Below are 18,379 nucleotides of genomic sequence, written 5' to 3' on the forward strand. Positions count from 1 at the left end.
GACATCTGCCTCTTCTCAAGAGTTCTGGTGGGACATTTATTTACCCAGCTAGTGCCAAATGCTGACGACCAGTTGCTGGCGTGAGACGGGCGTGAGGTGCACTTGCTTGGAGCTCTTGGTTAGTGGACGGACCTCAGTGGATTGCAGTTGGGGCTTCAACGCTCAGAAAACTGCTTCTAGGGGCTCGGGTTTTCTGTGACACGTGGGGTGCTGCACAGAACACTGCTAAAGGGACAAGTGTCTGGTGACAGTTCAGTGTCAGGAACATGTCCCTGTTAGACTACTGGGACTTGAGATTTAGGAAGAAGTGTTGTTTGGGCTTCTGCACCTCCCTCTTCATGTGAGCTAGCAGTCACTGGGCGGTGGTGACGGTGGTCATAGTGGAGGGGGTAGAGGGCTGTGTCTGTTGTCTGGGCCTGGTCTCCACAGCTTTCCTGCAGAAGGTCAGCTTTCCTCACTAGTCAACTTCTTCTAAATAAAATTTATGTTTTGAGTCTTACCTCTGTTTCAGTATTGCCTAGCCCTGTGTGCTCTATTATTCCCTGTGCACCCCTGAGACCTTGCAGTTTGCTTTTATTGTTGGCTGTTTAAACAAATTGTCACCGTTGCATAACGTAGGCGCTCTGATGTGTATTTCGTGGCGGGAGTGTGTTTGGGAGGCACGGCAAGCATTCTTCATCTGCGAGCCCCTGGCTCTGACTGGGACTTCCTGCCCACCCCCGTCCCCAGGTCAGAGACCCGCACACTCGAGCTTGGGCCTTCGTCCTTGCGGGGAGCCACAGAAAGTCACCTTGTTAGAAAATGTTTTAATTTTTCAACATCTAGACGGGATGAGGGTTTTTCTGATTTACACTTCGTGTTTTGCTACCTTTTTTTAATTCTCAAGCTGGAAATGAAATTATGTTCTTATTAGCTTAAAGCTGGATTTGATCTTTGTTTAAATGCCAAAAATGTACTTTACAAAATGAGTTACTTAGAATGCCATAAACCTGCCCAGTTTCCTATGTGTATATAGTCCTGTTCATGTATATTTAGGACAAATGCTTTCTAAGTACGTTTACCCTGGACTCATTTGGCTTGCTGTCTGACCCCCTTTTGTAGGTTTTGATCTAAGAACTTTTAAGCTAAGTCTAAATTTAAACATGATTACCTTTAAAGCTTTCTCTGTACAACCGTAAGTGTTTGTGAAAGAATCGCAGGTGGCCGCTTTCGACTTAGTGGGCATTCAGGGCTTGGTAAGTCAGTCTGAGAGAGCTCCTGCTCTAGAAAGTCTAGATGGGCAGAGGACCATTTTGTATTGTTTCCTGGCTAACAGTCTGATTATACTGTATGTGCTAATACAACTGATCTTTTTTTGTTGTAGAGTGTCTTAATGGTAGGTCCAATAAAAAAGAGGAAAAAAGAAAGGATTAAATAACTTAAACTTGCAAATGTAATCCGTTTTTCTTCCCTATCTCCTTTTTGTGTCTCTTTCGTGTACTCCCTCTCCCAGCAGACATAGCTTCTGCTGGGTAAGAAGGAAAAGTCCAAGAATGATGGGCTCTGTGTTTGGAAAGAGCGCGTGTTTATCTCCAGGGACACCCAGCCCGGCTTGTTTGTCCAGGGCTGGGGCACAGAGGGCAGTTGCCTGTGGGCTGATCAAGGGGGAGCAGGTCTGCCTGTGGAGCCCAAGAAGGAAAAGATGAAATCAGAAGTCTAGAATTCCTCCTCCTCTTTGATGGAAGCCAGGCCCGGGAGCCTCCCCCGATGGGGAAGCGTCGTTTCTGGGTTAGCATGAGGGGCTGCCGAAAGGGTGTGGACAAACGGCACAGAAAAGACCTGGTGGCCCCAGTACTTCTTGGTGCACGTGTCTGTCATATGTGTGTCCCTCTTGGGGGACAATGTGAAGCTTTATTGCTGTTGCTCGTTCCTCAGTCAGCAGAGAGGGCGCTGTGGTGCTCTTTGGCGTATGCCTGTGAATTGGTGCGTGTCCAGCAAAGTTGGGAGACATGTGTTCTGAAAGCATGGTCTCCAATGTGTGACCTGTGCCCCTTGTCTGGTCCAGTTGGCCACCCCTGCTGGCTTAGACTCTCACCCTCCCCCTGGCCTGCAGGCTTGCACGATGACACTTTGAAACTGCAGTGACGTCAGTGCCTTCCTGTAGCCTCGCAGGCTCTGGCAGCACGTTTGTAAACGCTTCAGGTGGCAGGGTAGGACAACTGTGGAGCCGGTCAGCTGCCCTGAAGATGCCTGTCCTCGCCCGTCTCAGACCAGCCGGTAGTTAGGGTAATTTAAAAGGCGGGAGGATCTTTGCCGGCGCCTGCGCTGGAATCTTAAGCATTGAGTCCAGCACTGTTGTGTGTATGCACACAACTGAAACGTGCCTTTACATCAGCTCACATCTGTGACTTCATCTGTACCCCCTAAAGACAAATCCACTAGTGAGGGTCACCTGCTGCCACTGTCCACTCAAAAGTGGCTCTCTTGGCAAAGGTAGAACTGCCTTATGAGTTTCCAAGACTCACACTCTGCAGGAGTAGTCAGTCTCAGCTTTCTCTGAGGAGCAGCTGCTGGTTTTGAACCACTGACCTTGTGGTTAGCAGCCCACAGCGTAACCACTGGGCCACCAGGGCTCCTTGTGGTTTATTTTGTGACTTTTCTGCCAAGGTAGCTTGTGAAAATGACTTTGTGATTCTAAAAGTTAGCACTAGATGGGGAACTGTAAAAAAATCATTTAGGTTCATTTCAAAACTGGTGATTTTGGTGGTGCGGTTGTTGTTGTTGTTTTTTTCCAGTCTTGTAACTTAGTTATCGTGACTTTGGGGAATGTTAAAATGAGTTCCTGTAAGTCTTCTCTCCCCAGTGTCTCACAACTTGTATAGTTAATTCCTTTCGATTTTGAGTTGGTGGTGGTTGACAAACACCCAGATTTTTCTGTAGCTAGAGATGGAGAAGTTTCATTTCATGGGAAGCTGGACAGTGGTTCCAAATGAGTGTGTTGGAAGAACTTGATAGTATTGGATTCCATCTTCTGTTTTCTGGAATTTTCGACATTGCTGGAGTCTGTTTTGTTAGTCACAAATAACCATAACAATAATACTCTGCTCAACCCAAACTCACTAATCTGACTCATTGCAACCCCTGTGGGTTTCTGAGATTGTAGCTTGATGGGAGTAGAAAGCCCAGTCTTTCTCTCTCGGAGCTGCTGATGGTTTCGAACTGTCATCCATTCAGATTGTAGCCCAATGTGGAACTGGCACCCCATTGGGACTCCCTAGTCAAGAATAGTGCAGTGTTGACTGAGTAATAGTAAGTACTCCGCCTATTGTGGTCAGACCAATTCATTTGCCTCTGGATTGGTGGTGGAGGTGGTAGGTGGGTGGCGTGCGAGGAAAAGGCAACAGCTACAACTTCGTCAGGTGGCATGGCCCTACTGATGATTTTTGGGGGAGAGGCCTATAAGACCCTCAGTTTGTAAATTGTAAGAGAACATTTGAGAGACAGCTGCCTCTTCCCTCCCTGGAGTTGCGCATCTTTGAAATGGCTCTTTTATACTGAGCTTTGAAGTCCTAGCTCTGCCATGTTGGGGGTGGGGTGGGGATTGAGAAAGTTTGTGGGGAAAAATCCCATTATCTTTTCATTTGATTTTTCCACGGACTTTTCACACCCGTTTCCCCCTCCCCTCTCTCCTCCTGTCCGTGTGCACACTCCTCACCCATCTCCCAGTTGGAAAAGTGGGCCTGAACCGCTGTTCAGGACGTGGGCCGGGCCACCCTGTGTGGACAAGAGCTGCTTCAGTTAAGGAGTCCTCTGGCATTGAAATGCTTCTATTAAAAAGTGGCTTTTTGTTTTTCAGGCAAACACAACTTTATGAGTCAGGTGAGAACCTGTTGGTTGTTTGCGTTGCAGGTTCAGGAGCGCTGGAGTTGATTTAAATCCTGAAATGGTATGCTAGACATTTAGTCGGTCCCTGAGTTGGCCTTGGGCCCTCAGGTGGGGTTACAGCTGTGGGCTTGGGCGGCCGGGGCTGGGAGGAGGGGACTGTGTATGGATCTTCTCCATGAGAGCATCTGCCATGGAAATAAGTCGGGTGGAGACATAGGGTTCAGGGCCAGTGGGCCAGTCGGGTGGGGACTGCCTGGACACATTGCAGGAGCCCTGGATGACGTTTCTAACTCTGACCTTGTACCCTCTTTAGGGACAGTTTTGAACCCTGCCAGTCACACTTGTGCTATTGGAGCCTCTGGTCTTGTCAAGACAAGCTGAGCAGACAACCCCAGATTTGGGCTTTGTCGACCGACTCATGAGCCCTTCAGGCCCGTCGCCCCGTGTGGCTCTGTTCCCCTCACTGGCAGTGGTGCTCTCCTGTTAGGAATACGAGAGGCCCACCCTCACCTGTTAGAGCAGTGGTCCGTAACCTGGGCGTCCTGACCCCTTTTGGAGGCCGAACGACCCTTTCACAGGGGTCGCCTAGGACCATATTTCCCATGGTCTTAGGAGGGGAGACACTGCTCCTGTCTCCAGGCGGGTCCGCCCACATGCAGGTCACCACCACATGAGGAACTGTGTGAAAGGGTCGCAGCATTAGGAAGGTTGAGAACCACTGTGTTAGAAGCACGTAGTGAAGAGAGAATCCCACCTTTGGACACTTAAACTAAGCGTTGATGACCCTTTTGTTGAACTAGGCAACCGAGGGCAGGGCTGTCTGTGGGTCCCACTTCTCTGTTGGGAAGGGAACGGCTCTAGCTATTTGGGCGAGTGGGTGGATGGTGGTCAGTGGTCTGGCTTGTGGAGGCCCCGGCACCTCTGGCAATTCCCACAGCGGCTGATTTTCTGATTCTTGACTGACTGAATGTTCAGGTGGATACTTTAAATTCTGGTTAAAGCACCTTTGGACCGGGGGTTGGGGGAGCACCTCCTGTTTACATGGTCTCGTGACATCACAGATGGCTTTGCTGCCTGATGTCGGGTTTGTGAGAACAGTGATTTTCCTCTAGGGGCATTTGAAAACCAGGCCGTTGCCACCAGAATGGGGATTGAAGTGACACTGGGCCCAGGCAGTGGGGTGGCTATATTCAGATTGGCGCGAGCGTCTGGGGTGGGAAGGGGGTGTCTCCTTGGAGCCAGTCAGAAAGTGACTCCAGCCCAACTCTGCCGGGTCAGGTGGTGGTTTATGGGGACCAGGAGTGACCCTTTGATGTGTAGAGAGAATAAGGATCTGAAGGGCAGGAGGCTGCCCACTTCATGCCCTTTTATTGGTTACAGTCAATGCTCTCCTAGGAACAGTGTTTCCAGTGCTTCCCAGCCTGACCCCTTTCAGATTCCCAGGGGTCTAGAGAGAGAGTCTGCGGTGTTGGTGAGGCCAGAACTCTCTGGGAACAGGAGCCAAAGGGATGCCTCTGGAAGCCACATTCAAGTTCAGTGGGTTCCCTTTGTGGTCCCAGGAGCGTCCTGGTGCCCCCGTCCTTCCTGAGCTCACGACTCAGGGCTACCAGCATCACCAGGTGGAGAGTGGGCAGCAGCCAGCACTTGGGAGTCCATCTCTAGCTCCATGTGTCCTTTCAGCCGTATCTGGCTCTCCCAGCCCCTAGCTTGTCTGCTTAACCTGGGCAGAGTCAGCGGATGGTTCTCCTGGGTCACTGGCAATGACACGCTCTTCCCCGTGGGCCTTGACGCACGTCTCCACAGCCTCGAGCACGATGCGGAGTCTCCGGTCCAGGGCGAGGAGGTGGGGCTCTGTGAGGACTGGGCTGAGCTGGTCGTCCAGCAGGGACTCACGCATCACATCACTGAGCCGGTAGTCCGCCTGGGCCAGCAGCTGCAGGTGCAAAAGCGTTTTCCTCTTTATTCTGTAAGAACAAGGTCAAGAGAACCGGATGAGCGGAAGTCAAGCCACTGGGGAAGTTGGAGAAGTTCCGAGAGCCTTCTCCCCCGTATCTTCTCCAGCACATCATAATGCAAACAAGTGACCAAAAGGTGACGTGGCCCTTCACCCAACTGCCTTTTGGTCAAGGGTCTGTTGTAAAGCTGCTCATGCCTCTCCCCGGACTCGTGGGCACTGCCAGCCTCCCAACTTGTTTCTCACCAATTTTCTGAGGTGGCCCTGTGGGGTGAAGGTGGCCAGGGACCCACCCTAACGTTGGGAACTGGGTTTGCCGTGATCTTGGGCATGGGTTCATTCCACTTGCCCGCCTTTTGTCAGAAGGAGGAGCTGTCTGGGAGGCCGAGGGGGAAGTGTGTGTTGCCTAGGACGTTGATGAGGGCTGTCCATGCTCTGCGTTTTCCAGCAGGGAAAAGGACTGAGGTGGTGCCGTGTGAATCACATATGTATAACTAGTTCTGGACGCTGCAGCTGAGCAGGCGGGCAGTTTCCCAAGCCTGGCGGGAACACCAGAGGAGAGCGGGGCTCTGTAGGTTCAACGTTCCTTAGAGAGAGGGAGGATGGCCGAGTGAAGGCCTCAGTGCTTCCTTTCCATCTGATGGGCGCTTTGGGGCCTTTAATCAGGGTTTGGCTTAGCTGGTGATGAGCTTGAATCTATGAGCTGCCCCCAGGGCTGGGCGAACAGGGCTCTGACGAGTGACATCCAAGACTGCCCGGGCTCTGCCAAAGCAAGGGGCTTTTCTGAGTGGGTTCAAGATGAAAGCTGGGAGTTGAAAGGTTTAAAAGATCAGAGTCTTTATATTCATCTTGCGGCAGGGTGGAAATGTCAGGGGGATGCTGTTGTCGGGATGTGGAGAATTCTGTAGCTGTATTATGGGACGAGGTTGCTCACGCCATGACCTCGGCCCACCCATCACCTAGCCCAGGGGTGGGGAGTGCCCGGCCGAGCGCTATGTAAGGCTTGAGAAATCATTGATACCAGCTCACATCAGCTGCCTCACTCACGGGCACCACTTCCAGCCATCACCTTAGGGGTGAGTTAATGAAAGGCTGGGGCAGTCTGGCCTGGGAACGAAGTCCTAAACACCCAAATGGCCCTTGGCAGAAGGAAGGTTCCCCACCCCTGGCCCAGACCAGTGGGAGTCTGAGGACCTTCAGAGCGTGGTCGACACTGTTGGGTGGCGGTGGCAGGGACTTACACGCAGCACTGGGAGAGGGGCGAAAGGATGGAGAGCTCGTCTCGCGAGTGCCGTCCGAACCTAGGGGAGGAGAAGGGTGCTTGTGCAAGGCCAGCCAGCCGGCAGCCTCCGACAGCCCGGTCAGCTGGGCAAGCTGCCTCTCCAGCCCTCCTCTCAAACAGGTTGATGCTCAAATCCGCCGCTGTGGAGTGAATCCCACCCAGCCCGAGTGGAACCGCCCCCACGGGGTGTCAGACTGTCCGCCTTATAGGAACAGCCTGCTTCTTGCAGACAGCTGACCTTGCATTCGGAAACCGCGTGCGCTGAACCACTGTGCCACTAGGGTCTCCAAAGATGTTCAAAGCAGGCAACTCCTCTGGTTGGCTGGTCATTCATGGACTTGGCATTCACTCATGCATTTACTCATTCATTCATCCACTTCAGAGGGCCACCCGCTGAAGAAAGCCATGCTCCCTGCCCCCGGGAGCGGACCAGTACAGCACCAGAGAGAACTTGAGTGGGTGTCACCAGGACACTTCAGTGCTCTGGGAGGGCGCGTGGTGGGGGTGTGGGGAGGAGCACGTCAGGGAGAGGGAAAGGAAGAAGCAAGGGGGGCGGTGAGTACAGCAGTCGGGGCCCCTGGGGCTGGCCGAGGGGAGTGTGAGGACCCAGGCAGGGACACGTACCCTCTGGCATTGTCGAGATGAATAAGGAACCCGTCATCCCCAAACTTGGTGAACATCTCATAGTGGTGGCGGTCCATGTTCCCTGTAACCAAGGGGTGAAACTGGTGTCAGGGCTAACCCCGGAAGGGTAGGGGGAGGTGCGTGGAGGTGGGGTTCTTCATCTATTGGGCATCTGCTCCCCACTGCTCTGCGGGGAGTGTGCCCTACTTCCTGCCTTCTTACGGGTCAAGTGGGGAACCATTTGGTCCAGTCTCAGGCCCGCATGGACCAGGTGGCGGGGTTTTGTGCCCTCTCATGGGTGATGGCTTTGAGGACTTCGACCCTTGTGGCCCTCAGGCACTTGGCACGTGGGAGGTACAGGGTTAGCCAGCCCCTCACAACAGGGACCCACCTATCAGGAAGTCGAAGATGGCCATGTCGATGATGCTGAGGAGCCGGCTGCCGCTGCTGTATGGGAAAACCTGTTTCACAGTGTCACAGTAAAGAGGGTTGACCTCCCACCTGCGGGAGAGAAGACGTCCTGGGGCTGGGAAAGCCAAGATGGCAAGGGCTTGGCGTCTGCCCTGCAGCTCTTCTAGCCTGTGGCCTGGCCAGTGGCAGCTGCTTGGGCAGTAGCTGGGCACCCCTAGGAAGACCCTGAGCGCTGAGAAGGTTCAACATCCTCGCCCTGCTGGGGAAGGCGAGATGGGCAGGTTGGGAAGGATGGTATCTGTGCTCACTAAGCCGCCTGGCCCCTGGCCTCGTGTGCTAAACCACCCTCTATCCCCCAGAACCTGCCTTCATTTCTCTCTCTGCCTGACATGCCCCCATGCCCGCTGCACCTCTGGTGGGCGCTTAGTCTGCACATTCCTTAGCTGGGACATGCCTGTGCTTCCCATGACTAACCTCTGCTGTAAGCCAGGGCGGCTGGAACAACATACTGACTCAGTCCACTGTGGTCCGGGGACTGTCAGTGATAGGGACATGGCTAGGGATCAGGAGCGACCTCACAGGCTGGCCTAGTTGGGTGAGCCAGGTGCCCCACCCGAGCGAGCTCCAGGGTCACACCGTATGGTCAATGTAGCTCCCCGGCTGTCTGCTTCATGGTAGCCCACCAGACCAGGGAGCTTCATGAAGAGAGGCTGTGCCTGTCCTCTATCTCCAAACACCTAGTGCTGGGCACACCGTCGGCTCTTAATAACCGAAAATCAACCAAGGGGAGGGAGTAGACAGGCCAGCTGCGCCCAGGGTCAGTGCGAACTAAGGTGGAAGGGATTGAGGCAGTTTTTGTGCTTCAAGAGCCAGGGTAGCCACAGGTCCTTAGGGCAGCGGCAAGTCCCTCGGAGCACTGGCCCGAGGGCTGGGTGTTGTAGCCAGGGGGCTGACTCACTCCTCCTTTCCTGCCAGCGAGTAGGAGCGCATCCAGGGGTTGGGCACCGACAGCCTGGGGGCCAGGTTGAGGGACGGCAGGAAGGTGGACAGTGAGCCCTCCAGCAGATGGGGGTTGCCACAGACGGCGTATTCGGTCTTGCACATGTATGGACACTTGGCGAAGAAGCACACGTTGCTGGCTAGAGGGCGGGGAGGGCAAAGGGAAGAGAAGGAGCCACCGCTTTTTCGACACAGGGACTAGTGAATGCCACCATGCCGAGCATCCTGGGACCGGTTTTCAACTGTCTCAGCGCAGAGCATGCGTGGGCCCATCCCCCCCGGGATCCCAGCCGGGTGATGAGAATGTTCTGTTACCTTGGCGGGTGCCGTCTATAATTCCAGGGAGGCTAGCGTTGCAGGCTCAAAGCCCATACGAGCTAGTTAGCAGCTCACACAAAACCCTTCCCCGTACTGGTTCATCCGCTGCGATGCTCAGGTGGGAGTGTATGATGACTGAAGGTACCCGTGGCCCATGCTGGGTCCCACCAACAGGCCAGACACCCATGCACACGGGCCCCCCAGAGTGTGGCCCTGGCCCATACTCTACCTGGGGAGACAAAGAAGACGCTCTGCAGGATTTCATTCTTGGTGACCTCCAGGATCTCCTTGCTGACATTCACCAGCCTCCCCACCGTCGGCGGCACCCGCCGGAAGTCCAGGATCCTGGGGGAGAGGGGGCAGCGCTCAGGTCTTTGGGGTGGCCTGGGGTGGGAGAAGAGGTTCCTGGGCCAGTGTGCATCTCCCGTCTGAGCCAGACCAGCAGGGGGCTCAGCAGTGTGGGACTGAGGGTCCAGGGTGACCCCAGGTCTAAAGCAGTGGGAGAAAGGGACAGAATCCTTATCTATGCTGCCTCCCTGGTAACCCCCCACTATCCCCCCTCCCTCCCCCCGCCCCTGTGCTCTCTGAGCCCTGTTCCTATCTTCCTGGGCGTACTTGCCACCGAGCCTGTGGGAGAGTGGGTGGGTAAGTTTGAAGTCCCTCCCACTCCTGGGCAGAGGCTGAGAAATGGCTTTATTTTCCTTTCTGCTTGGCTGTTGGTGGTCCCCTACGCTCCCTCTGCACGTCTGAGTATCACAAGCGCTTGGGCAGACAGACTGGCTGGGAACCTGGAGTTGGCTTTCCCACGTCAAATCATCCTCAATACTGCAGATGAGTGGGGTGAGCCCACTTTTCCCGTTTCCAGCCGTAGGACATGGGAGAAGGGGGCAGGGCCAGCCCAAGGCGGCAAGGGGAGTAGGATTGGCAGAGCTAGTTTTTGCATGCTACCCCCTTCATGCCATTTAAAAGACCTTGACCTTCTCAAGGCCCAGGGCTGGGTGGAACATAGTAAGTTTGAAGGCCCCATTACCGAGGCACCTGGAAGATAAGGAGCCAGAGTGGTGTGCCCTCCCCCAACCGAGGGCCCTCTAGCGCCCCGTCCTGGGACTGGCCCTCCCTTGTCCTCAGCAGCATCTCCAGGGGGCCAGACCAAGCCCTACCTGTCCAGGTGGAAAGCGGCAATCTCGGCATTGTGCCTCTGGAAATCGATGAAGTAGAAGAAGTCCTCAGGCGTCTCCTCGTCTCGCTGCTGTCTGGAAGGAAGGCAGGGATCACGTCCTGGACTCGGGCCTCAGAGCCTGGCCACAGAGCAAGGGGTACACGCCCGAGTTTCTACGTGTACACCGATGGTGGGGGCCCCCATGCCACACCATTGGGTGAAAGAGGAGGAACCTGGCTTCTTGCCAAGTAGCGTTCTCAAGCCCAGGGTAGAACTGCCCCTGTGGGTTTCCGAGACTGTCGCTCTTCACTGGAGTAGAAAGCCAAACTTACATCAGCAGCTCCAGGCATAACCACTAGGCCCGCAAGACCCCCTCAGAGCTCCTAGGCACCACTACTTCAGACATCACCAATAGCAAGTTTCCTTCCTAGCTAAGGGTCCTTGGTGAGTAACAAACAGAACAACAGAGGAAATCCCCCAAAACGAAGCCCAGGGCCATCAAATGGATTATAGCTCATGGGCACCTCTCTGATGGGTCACATTGCACCGTAGCAGTGTCCTGGCTGTCCTGGTGGAAGCAGCTCACTGGGGCCCTAGCAAGACTTTCAGAGGACCGGCGTTTGGGAAGAAGAGAGCACACTCTGGGCTTTCGGGTGACTGGGAGGGGACAGATACACAGCACGTCAGCAGTCAGCTGGGCCAGGCAGAGGGAGGGAAGCCTCTAATCGGCCTGCCTGAGGGTGTGTGTTGGGAAAGAGCCTTCTAACCAGCAAGGCCCTAAGTTGCTGCTTCTGGCCTCTAGAAAGACACTGCCCAGAGGCTAAGCAACGTGGAAGAATGCGGTTCTTCCATGAGCCACCTTGAGGGACTGTGCAAGGGTTGTGGAAGCCAGTGAAATGTACAGAAAGGTGATTCCGGGGAATGCAGGAAATGGTCAGCCCCAGGCCCCGACAGGGAACCTGGTGGCAGAGTGAGTGACACACTGCAAGTCAGCAGTTCGAACACGCCAGCCACTCCGTGGGAGGAAAATGAGGATGGCTGCTCTCTAAAGATTTGTAGCCTCGGAAACCCACAGGGGCAGTTCTCCTCTCTTACAGGGCTGTCATGAGTCGGGATCGCCTCCATGGCAGGGAGTTGGCTTTGCTTTGGAGCCATTGAACATCAATGCCAGAAAACACCAGGTCGCCCTGGAAGCCAGCGTGGACAGTCCTTGCCAGAGGCAGTGCTAGTGGTTGTTGGGTGCCGCCGAGTCAGGTCAGGCTCTATTGTGCGACCTGATGCACGATCGAACCCAACGCGGCCCAGGCCGGCACCAGGCTCAGCTCTCCTCAACGTTTGAGCCCATTGTTGCAGCCACTGGGTCAAACCGTCTTGTCGAAGGTTTTCCTTGTTTTCACTGCTTTGCTTCTTTACCAAGCATGACGTCCTTCTCCAGGGACTGGTCTCTCCTGCCAATATGTCCAAAGTACATAAGATGAAGTCTCGCCGTCCTTGCCTCTAAGAAGCATTCTGGTTGTACTTCTTCCAAGACAGATGTGTTTGTTTCTTTGGCAGCCTGTGGTACTTTCAATATTCTTCACTGGGACCCCCATGCTTCCTCGGTCTTCCTTATTCGAAGTCCAACTGTCACATGCATATGAGGCGATTGAAAAGACCATGGCTCCGTCAGGGGCACCTTAGTCCTCAAAGCAACATCTCTGCTTTTCAATACTTTATTGCCAGAAGTAAGGGGTTCTGTTTTCAAGGTGCCCCCTATTTTAACAGGACAGCCTTCCTTGCTCAGCTGACCATAATTAGCATCACCCACCCAAGGCTTAAGCCTTGGTGGTCCGCCAGAAGAACTAACAAACCTGTCTTGGAAGAAGTTCAACCAGAAAGCCCCGTAGAAGCCAAGGTGGTGAGTCTCCATCTCACGTCCTTGGGCCAGGGCATCAGGAGGGAGCAGCCCGGGAGAATGACAACATGCTCGAGGGCAAAGCTCCAGCAAAGAAGAGGCAGAATGAGATGGAGCACCAATAGCGGCTGCCCCAACAGGCTCAAACGGAGCAGCGATGCAGGGCATGGGGCAAGGCGAGGCGGTGTTTTGCTGTTGTACCTGGGGGAGGCCTCTCGCAGTTGGAAGGAAGTCAGTGGTACTCAACAACAAAGACTAGTTCCCAGGGAAGCACGAGCAGTTTGCCCCAGGCTATGAACCTAAAGGTGGATGGTTCAAAGCCACCCAGCGGTGCTGCAAAAGCCAGGTCTGTGAGTCTGCTTCCGTGAAGACCACAGCGGTGAAAGCCCAAGGAACTGTTCTCTTTGCCCGAACAGGAGGTCACCGTCAGTGCGATTCAACTGGCCTGCAGCGGGGGTCTGGGTTTGGGGATAACTGGCTTAGAGAACGCAATGGGCGGCTCCGCGACTGGCAGAGAGGAAGGCAGCCACTTACCTCATGGGTTTGAACATGGCCTTCCCAAAATCCGAGAACCGCAGCACCAGCTTCAGGTGGACCCCACTGGGCTTCACAACTGGGAAGGGGGCACAGGGAGTTGTTAGTGGCGTCCCTGGGTTCAAACTCAGGGTGATGACCCTTTGTTAATTCGAGAAACCCAGCTAACTTCCCCCCTCTTAGCTTCTTTAATCAAACCCTGAAGAGTAGGTGCTTGTCTCTGGGGAGCGGGTATTGGAGGACCCCAGAGCAGAGCAGTTTATCTGCAGAAAGCTGCTTGTCACACACACCATAGCACCGGTCCCTTCCTCTTTGAACCCCAGCTGCCCCCACAGTGACCCGCCATCTGCTCCGTCCTCCTAGATCCAGTTTCCGATTGATCTGTCTCACTCGGATTTCAGACTGTAAGGTGGCTGGGGCTGAGGCAGCCGGGGTGCCTGTGTGTGACCTGCACTGAGAGCTGCCTCCTGAAACAGGGTCCTGCTCGCCCCCTGCTCTCCTGGCCCTGCTGTGAGTCCCATGAGGTGGGGAAACTGTCTCCCCCTCACCTTAGCGTTCTATAAAATGGCCAATAGCTGGTGCTTCACCCACCACGGGAGCCCCTGGGGGTGGAGATAGCCCACCCCGAAGAAAGCCACTCGGAAGAAAGGTCTGGTGACCCATCTCTGAAATATCAGCTGCTGAAAAGCCTGGTGGAGCAGAGCCTTTCTCTGACCTCCATGGGGTCACTCAGTGGCAACAGCTTTAACCTGAGAAGAGGGAAGCCCAGCTACTGCGTGTCACGTCACAGGTAGACATTCCTGATCAGTCACACGGTGGGCCCAGTGGGTGCAAGGATACATATGGCCAGTGGTGACTGCCCAGGGACTGAGAGGCTGGGCCTGGCCCGACTACTCCTGCCCTGGGCAGGGCATTGCCTGGCCTCATTTGTACAGGGCTTCCAGGCCCTGTAATCTGTGAGGGGCTCTGCCCTCTCCCGTTTCTGTCCTCATCTGCCCCAGTGGGCCTCTGCGTGGCTGCATCGGAATCCCCCAGGCCTCACTGGTACCCCCAGTTCAGTCACCCTGGAGGTACAAGTTCCCCAAACCCAAGCTCCCCGGACTCACGGCCATTGAGTCATGCCAACTCCTAGCCACCCTAGAGAGGGTTTTGGCACAGTGACTTTATGGGAGCAGACAGCCTCATCTTTCTCTCATGGAGGGGCTGGTGTCTTTGAATTGCTGACCTTGTGGTTAGCAGCCCAATGCCTTATCTGCTGTGCCACTGGACTCCTTACCTAAAGCCCGAGTGAGCCTAGTATGAAGCCAGTGTCTCCAACCACTGCCCTGAACAGTTGCTTCTTATGTTAGAGACTGAGGGTTTGGCTGAAGGGCTGACTGTGGGCAATCCGAGGTGGGGGCCTGTGACTCTATTTCTGATAAGCTCCTGCTAGGCAGGTGGGCTGGGCCATGGATCAGGTAGATCTTCCTCCTTGTGGGTGGGTGGGCTGCAAGGCTGAGTTCCCTGGGGAGACCATCCTACCCTGAGGGGGTGCTGGGCTGTGCACATAGTGGATTGCTTTTAGGGGCTGCTGACGGTGAGGGGCTGGGGCCAGCGGGCGAGCCACTTACTCTGGGTGCAGTCACACGCCCCAAGCAAGGCTTTCTCGTCCTGACTGTAATCTGTGAAGAAGAAAAGGGGACATGCGAGCATCGTCACCCTCAGCCTCGGTGCCCGGAGAGCCGCCGCTGGGGGGCCTGGGCTCACGGGCAGACCCAGGCAGGCGAGGCAGCCACTGGGCCAGGACCCCACACAGGAGGGATCCCCTGGAACTCCAAACTGAAAACTCAAACTCCCTGCCATCGGGTTTGGTCGACTCACAGCGACCCCATATTTCCGATGGGTCCAAACTGAAAACTCAAACTCCCTGCCATCGGGTTTGGTCGACTCACAGCGACCCCATATTTCCGATGGTCTTAGGAACCGAGACAGGACTCCTCTACCCATCTCCAGGCGTGTCCGCCCAGCTGCAGATATGCCCACATACGAGTCTCCACCGCATGCGGAACTGTATTAGGAAGGTTGAGAACCACTGCTGTAACTCTTCAGGGGATTGGAGAGCTTCCTTTTTCTCCCACAGAGCCAATGGTGGGTTCTACCACCCCACCCTGCTCCAGGCTGCCTGTGGTCATGCCCTGCCTGGAGACGGGGTTGTCCTCACTCAAACTAGCTGCCAGCAGTGACTCTATAGGACAAAGTAGATCAGTCCCCGTAGGCTTCCAAGGCTGTCACTATGGGAGCACACAGCCTCATCTTTTTCTCTCAGAGCAGCTAGTGGGTTTGAACTGCTGACCTTGGGGGAGCAGCTTATGCGCCATTACGCCACCGGGGCTCCTTTCCTACCCAAAAGAAAACAGTAAAACCTGAGCTGCCGTTGAGAAGACTCTGTCTCATGGGGAACCCTCCTGTGCTGCTAACAGCACGGCTGGTGGATATCAGAGGCGCCTTGGAAGAAAGGCCTGGCAATCTCATGCTGAAGACTCTTCCCTGGAACCCCATGGAGCACAGTTCTGCCCCAACACTTACAGGGTCACTGGGCCCAAAGGAGGCACTCCGTAAAAGGTGCACACAGCACACCTCCCGCGGGGTTGGGAGGAGGTTTCCCTGTGTGAGGTCTCTTTCAAGATGCACAGGGCCAGTGACTGTCCTTTGAATCACTAATCCATCTATGCGGGGGTCGGGGGAGTACCCAGCCGGACTGACCCCGGGACCTCACCGGCGCTGATGGTGGGAAAGTGCCGCATGTCGTGCAGGAGGCGGCTGACGATGGGGCTGGACCTCTGGTACAGCCCGTGGCGGTTGATGCCCAGGTGGAACTGGACCCAGCTGGCCTCAAGTCGGAGCTGCAGCGGGGGCTCCAGGGCGGTGAGGTTCAGCTGGTCTCTGTACATCTTGTGTCGCCTGAAAAAGCAGGAAGCGTGTTCTGACCGGAGGGAGAAAAAACCACGTGGACCTGCCTGCCAGAGCGCCTGGTTACTCAACATGGGTTCACCGTGCCTCGTACAGACCACCTGTAGCCCCGTGGGGTGCCCTCATCTGCTGACGGAGAGGCTGGGGGGTTGAGTTCATCTGGAAGCAACTTGGAAGAAAGGGCTGGCAACTGAATCCTGAAAAACTAGCCTTGGAAAACGGCGGACATAGCATTTGCTCTGTGTCTTCCAGCGCTACTGTTCCTTCCTCTCGTCCAATCTGTCCCTTTCTGCATCCTGGGACCCCTTCAACCATGGCACCACAGGGGTCCCCTTCTCTAACATTATCCACTGCTGTCGAGTTGATTCTGACTCGGCATAGCCCCGCGGGGTAGAGTAGAACTGCTCCCTAGGGTTTCCAGGACTGTCAATCTTTACGGGAGCAGACAACCTCATCTTTCTCCCTTGGGATAGCTGGCGTGGAGGGTTGGGGGGGTAGGGTTGACAAGCTGGAGGGCTCAAACACAGTGAGCACTTTATCCACTGTGCCAGCGGGGCCCCCCTTTCTCATTTTAACCCCAAACTCACTGCCATCGAGCCAATGCGGACTCATAGCAACCCTATAAGACAGAGTAGAACTGTCCCTGTGGGTTGTTGAGACTGTCACTTTTAGGGGAACAAATGGCCTCATTTCCCCCCCGCCCCCCAGAGCACCTGGGGGTTTCAAACTGTTCACCTTGTGGGCAGCAGCCTGAAGGGTGACCCATTCACCACCAGGGATTCCCTTTTTTATCTTAGAAATTTAACATATCTGGAGTTGATAGGTCCATCTTTAGGTGAAGTTTCCACACGCCTCTCCAACTACCCTTCCTCACTGGGCTTTGGAAGCTGGCACAGTCCTGGTGGGCCTTCCGTGCCTCTTATTTCTGGTGCCCAGAATGGGATGGAAGTTCCAGACACGATGCCCATCACCGAGGCAAACCGGACCCTTGTCATCCTCACCTCACCCCCCACTCTAGATGTTTCCTTGCTCCAAACGCAGCCCAAGATGGGTCAGCAGCAGTCTTGGGGGAGCTACATAGCACAGACCGGGGCAGATTTCGTGACAGGCAGAATTCTAGTCCCCCAAGACCCCACGCCTCCCCCGGAACCTATGACTGTGGCATCACCCCCATGGCGGTGTTGCCTCAGGTGTCGGAGTTGAACTTGGGGCTGATGGCTGCCTTCCTTTCATATTCCCACTCAGCACTCCGGGTGACGAAGTCGGCCTGCCCCATAGGGCCTCCTCAGTTGAAATCTATCCGGGAGCAGACTTCTACTGGGTGAGTTCCATAAGCCAAGTGCATCACCGCTCAGCCACCAGAGCTCCTGAAGTTGCCTTAAGGGGATCATCCGGCTGGCCCTGGTCGAATCACCCGAGCCCTTAAAAGCAGAGCATTTTCTCTGGCTGGCAACCGAAGTCAGAGACATCTATGTGACACTCGAGAGAACTTGGATGCACTCCTGCTGGCTGTGAGGATGCAGGGGGCCCCACGTGCCAAGGGCAGAGAACCAGCACAGAGCTGACAGCATCCCCAGCCCCGAGCCAGCAGGGAAATGCTGTGAGGTGCTGTCCAGCAGACTCTGACTCTGCGGCGCTAAGTACAACAGAAGGCAACACTGTTCAGTCCTGCGCCGGCCTCACAGTTATTGCTATGCTGTGGCCTGTTGCAGCCATTGCGTCAATCTATCTCCTTTCACTCACCCTCGACATCCCTCTCCAGGGCCTGGCCCCTCCTGATCACATGGTCTGAAGTATGTGAGACAGTCTCAAAATTCTTCTTGATTCTAAAGGCACTTGGGCTGCAGGGAATGGAATTCTCCCAATAAGAGTGAACTCGAAATGGGCCCAGGCTCCCGCTGAGTATGCACTCAGCCTCGTGATGGCCCTGAGCTGGAGACCCATCGGTGGCTGGCTTGTAGAATCAGGATGCAGAACCACCATGGCGAGAGGTGGCACAGATTAAAAGCGTACAGCAGCCAGGCAGGCAAGCACACATGAGTGAATGGGAGTGTGTCAAACTTCAGAACACATTCAACATCTAAAGAGTAACAGCAGGTTCTAAGTTTCAGCTGACAGTAGCCAGGTCCCATTGAGGTCTATTTGACCATGCACCCACCTACCCTCTCATCCATCCATCCATCCATCCATCTATCTTCTACCCATCCACCCACCCATCTATTCATCCATCCATCCACCCATCCATTCATCCATCTATCCATCCATCTTCCACCCATCCATCCATCCATTCATCCATCCATTTCCATCCATCCACCCATCCATTCATCCATCTTCCACCCATCCACCCATCCACCTATTCATCCAACCATCCATCCATCTTCCACCCATCCA

General features: G+C 54.9%; 1 protein-coding gene across 1 annotated transcript; it reads right to left on the bottom strand.

Moving 5' to 3' along the window:
- Window positions 1–5,198: 5,198 nt before the first annotated feature.
- Window positions 5,199–16,019, bottom strand: FAM20A (FAM20A golgi associated secretory pathway pseudokinase). The gene is made up of 10 exons (XM_004709176.2): window positions 15,795–16,019; window positions 14,650–14,700; window positions 13,040–13,118; window positions 10,613–10,705; window positions 9,682–9,797; window positions 9,094–9,274; window positions 8,116–8,225; window positions 7,725–7,806; window positions 7,060–7,119; window positions 5,199–5,828 (listed from the first exon to the last, which is right to left on the bottom strand). The coding sequence occupies exons 1-10, from the start codon at window positions 15,967–15,969 to the stop codon at window positions 5,567–5,569; spliced, it is 1,209 nt and encodes a 402-aa protein (XP_004709233.1). The 5' UTR covers window positions 15,970–16,019; the 3' UTR covers window positions 5,199–5,566.
- Between the last annotated feature and the right edge of the window lie 2,360 nt (window positions 16,020–18,379).

This window comes from Echinops telfairi, unplaced genomic scaffold (assembly GCF_000313985.2).
Source record: "Echinops telfairi isolate 266 unplaced genomic scaffold, ASM31398v2 ScPeMD7_7458;HRSCAF=8496, whole genome shotgun sequence".
Classification (NCBI taxonomy): domain Eukaryota; kingdom Metazoa; phylum Chordata; class Mammalia; order Afrosoricida; family Tenrecidae; genus Echinops; species Echinops telfairi.

Excerpts from the sequence above, each read along its gene's own strand:
- FAM20A (XM_004709176.2), bottom strand. The coding sequence starts at position 15,969 with ATGTACAGAGACCAGCTGAACCTCACCGCCCTGGAGCCCCCGCTGCAG. Across the intron at positions 14,701-15,794 it reads CTTTCCCACCATCAGCGCCG|ATTACAGTCAGGACGAGAAA; the intron begins GTGAGGTCCCGG and ends TCTTCTTCACAG. Across the intron at positions 5,829-7,059 it reads CCCCTCTCCCAGTGCTGCGT|AATAAAGAGGAAAACGCTTT; the intron begins GTAAGTCCCTGC and ends TTGTTCTTACAG.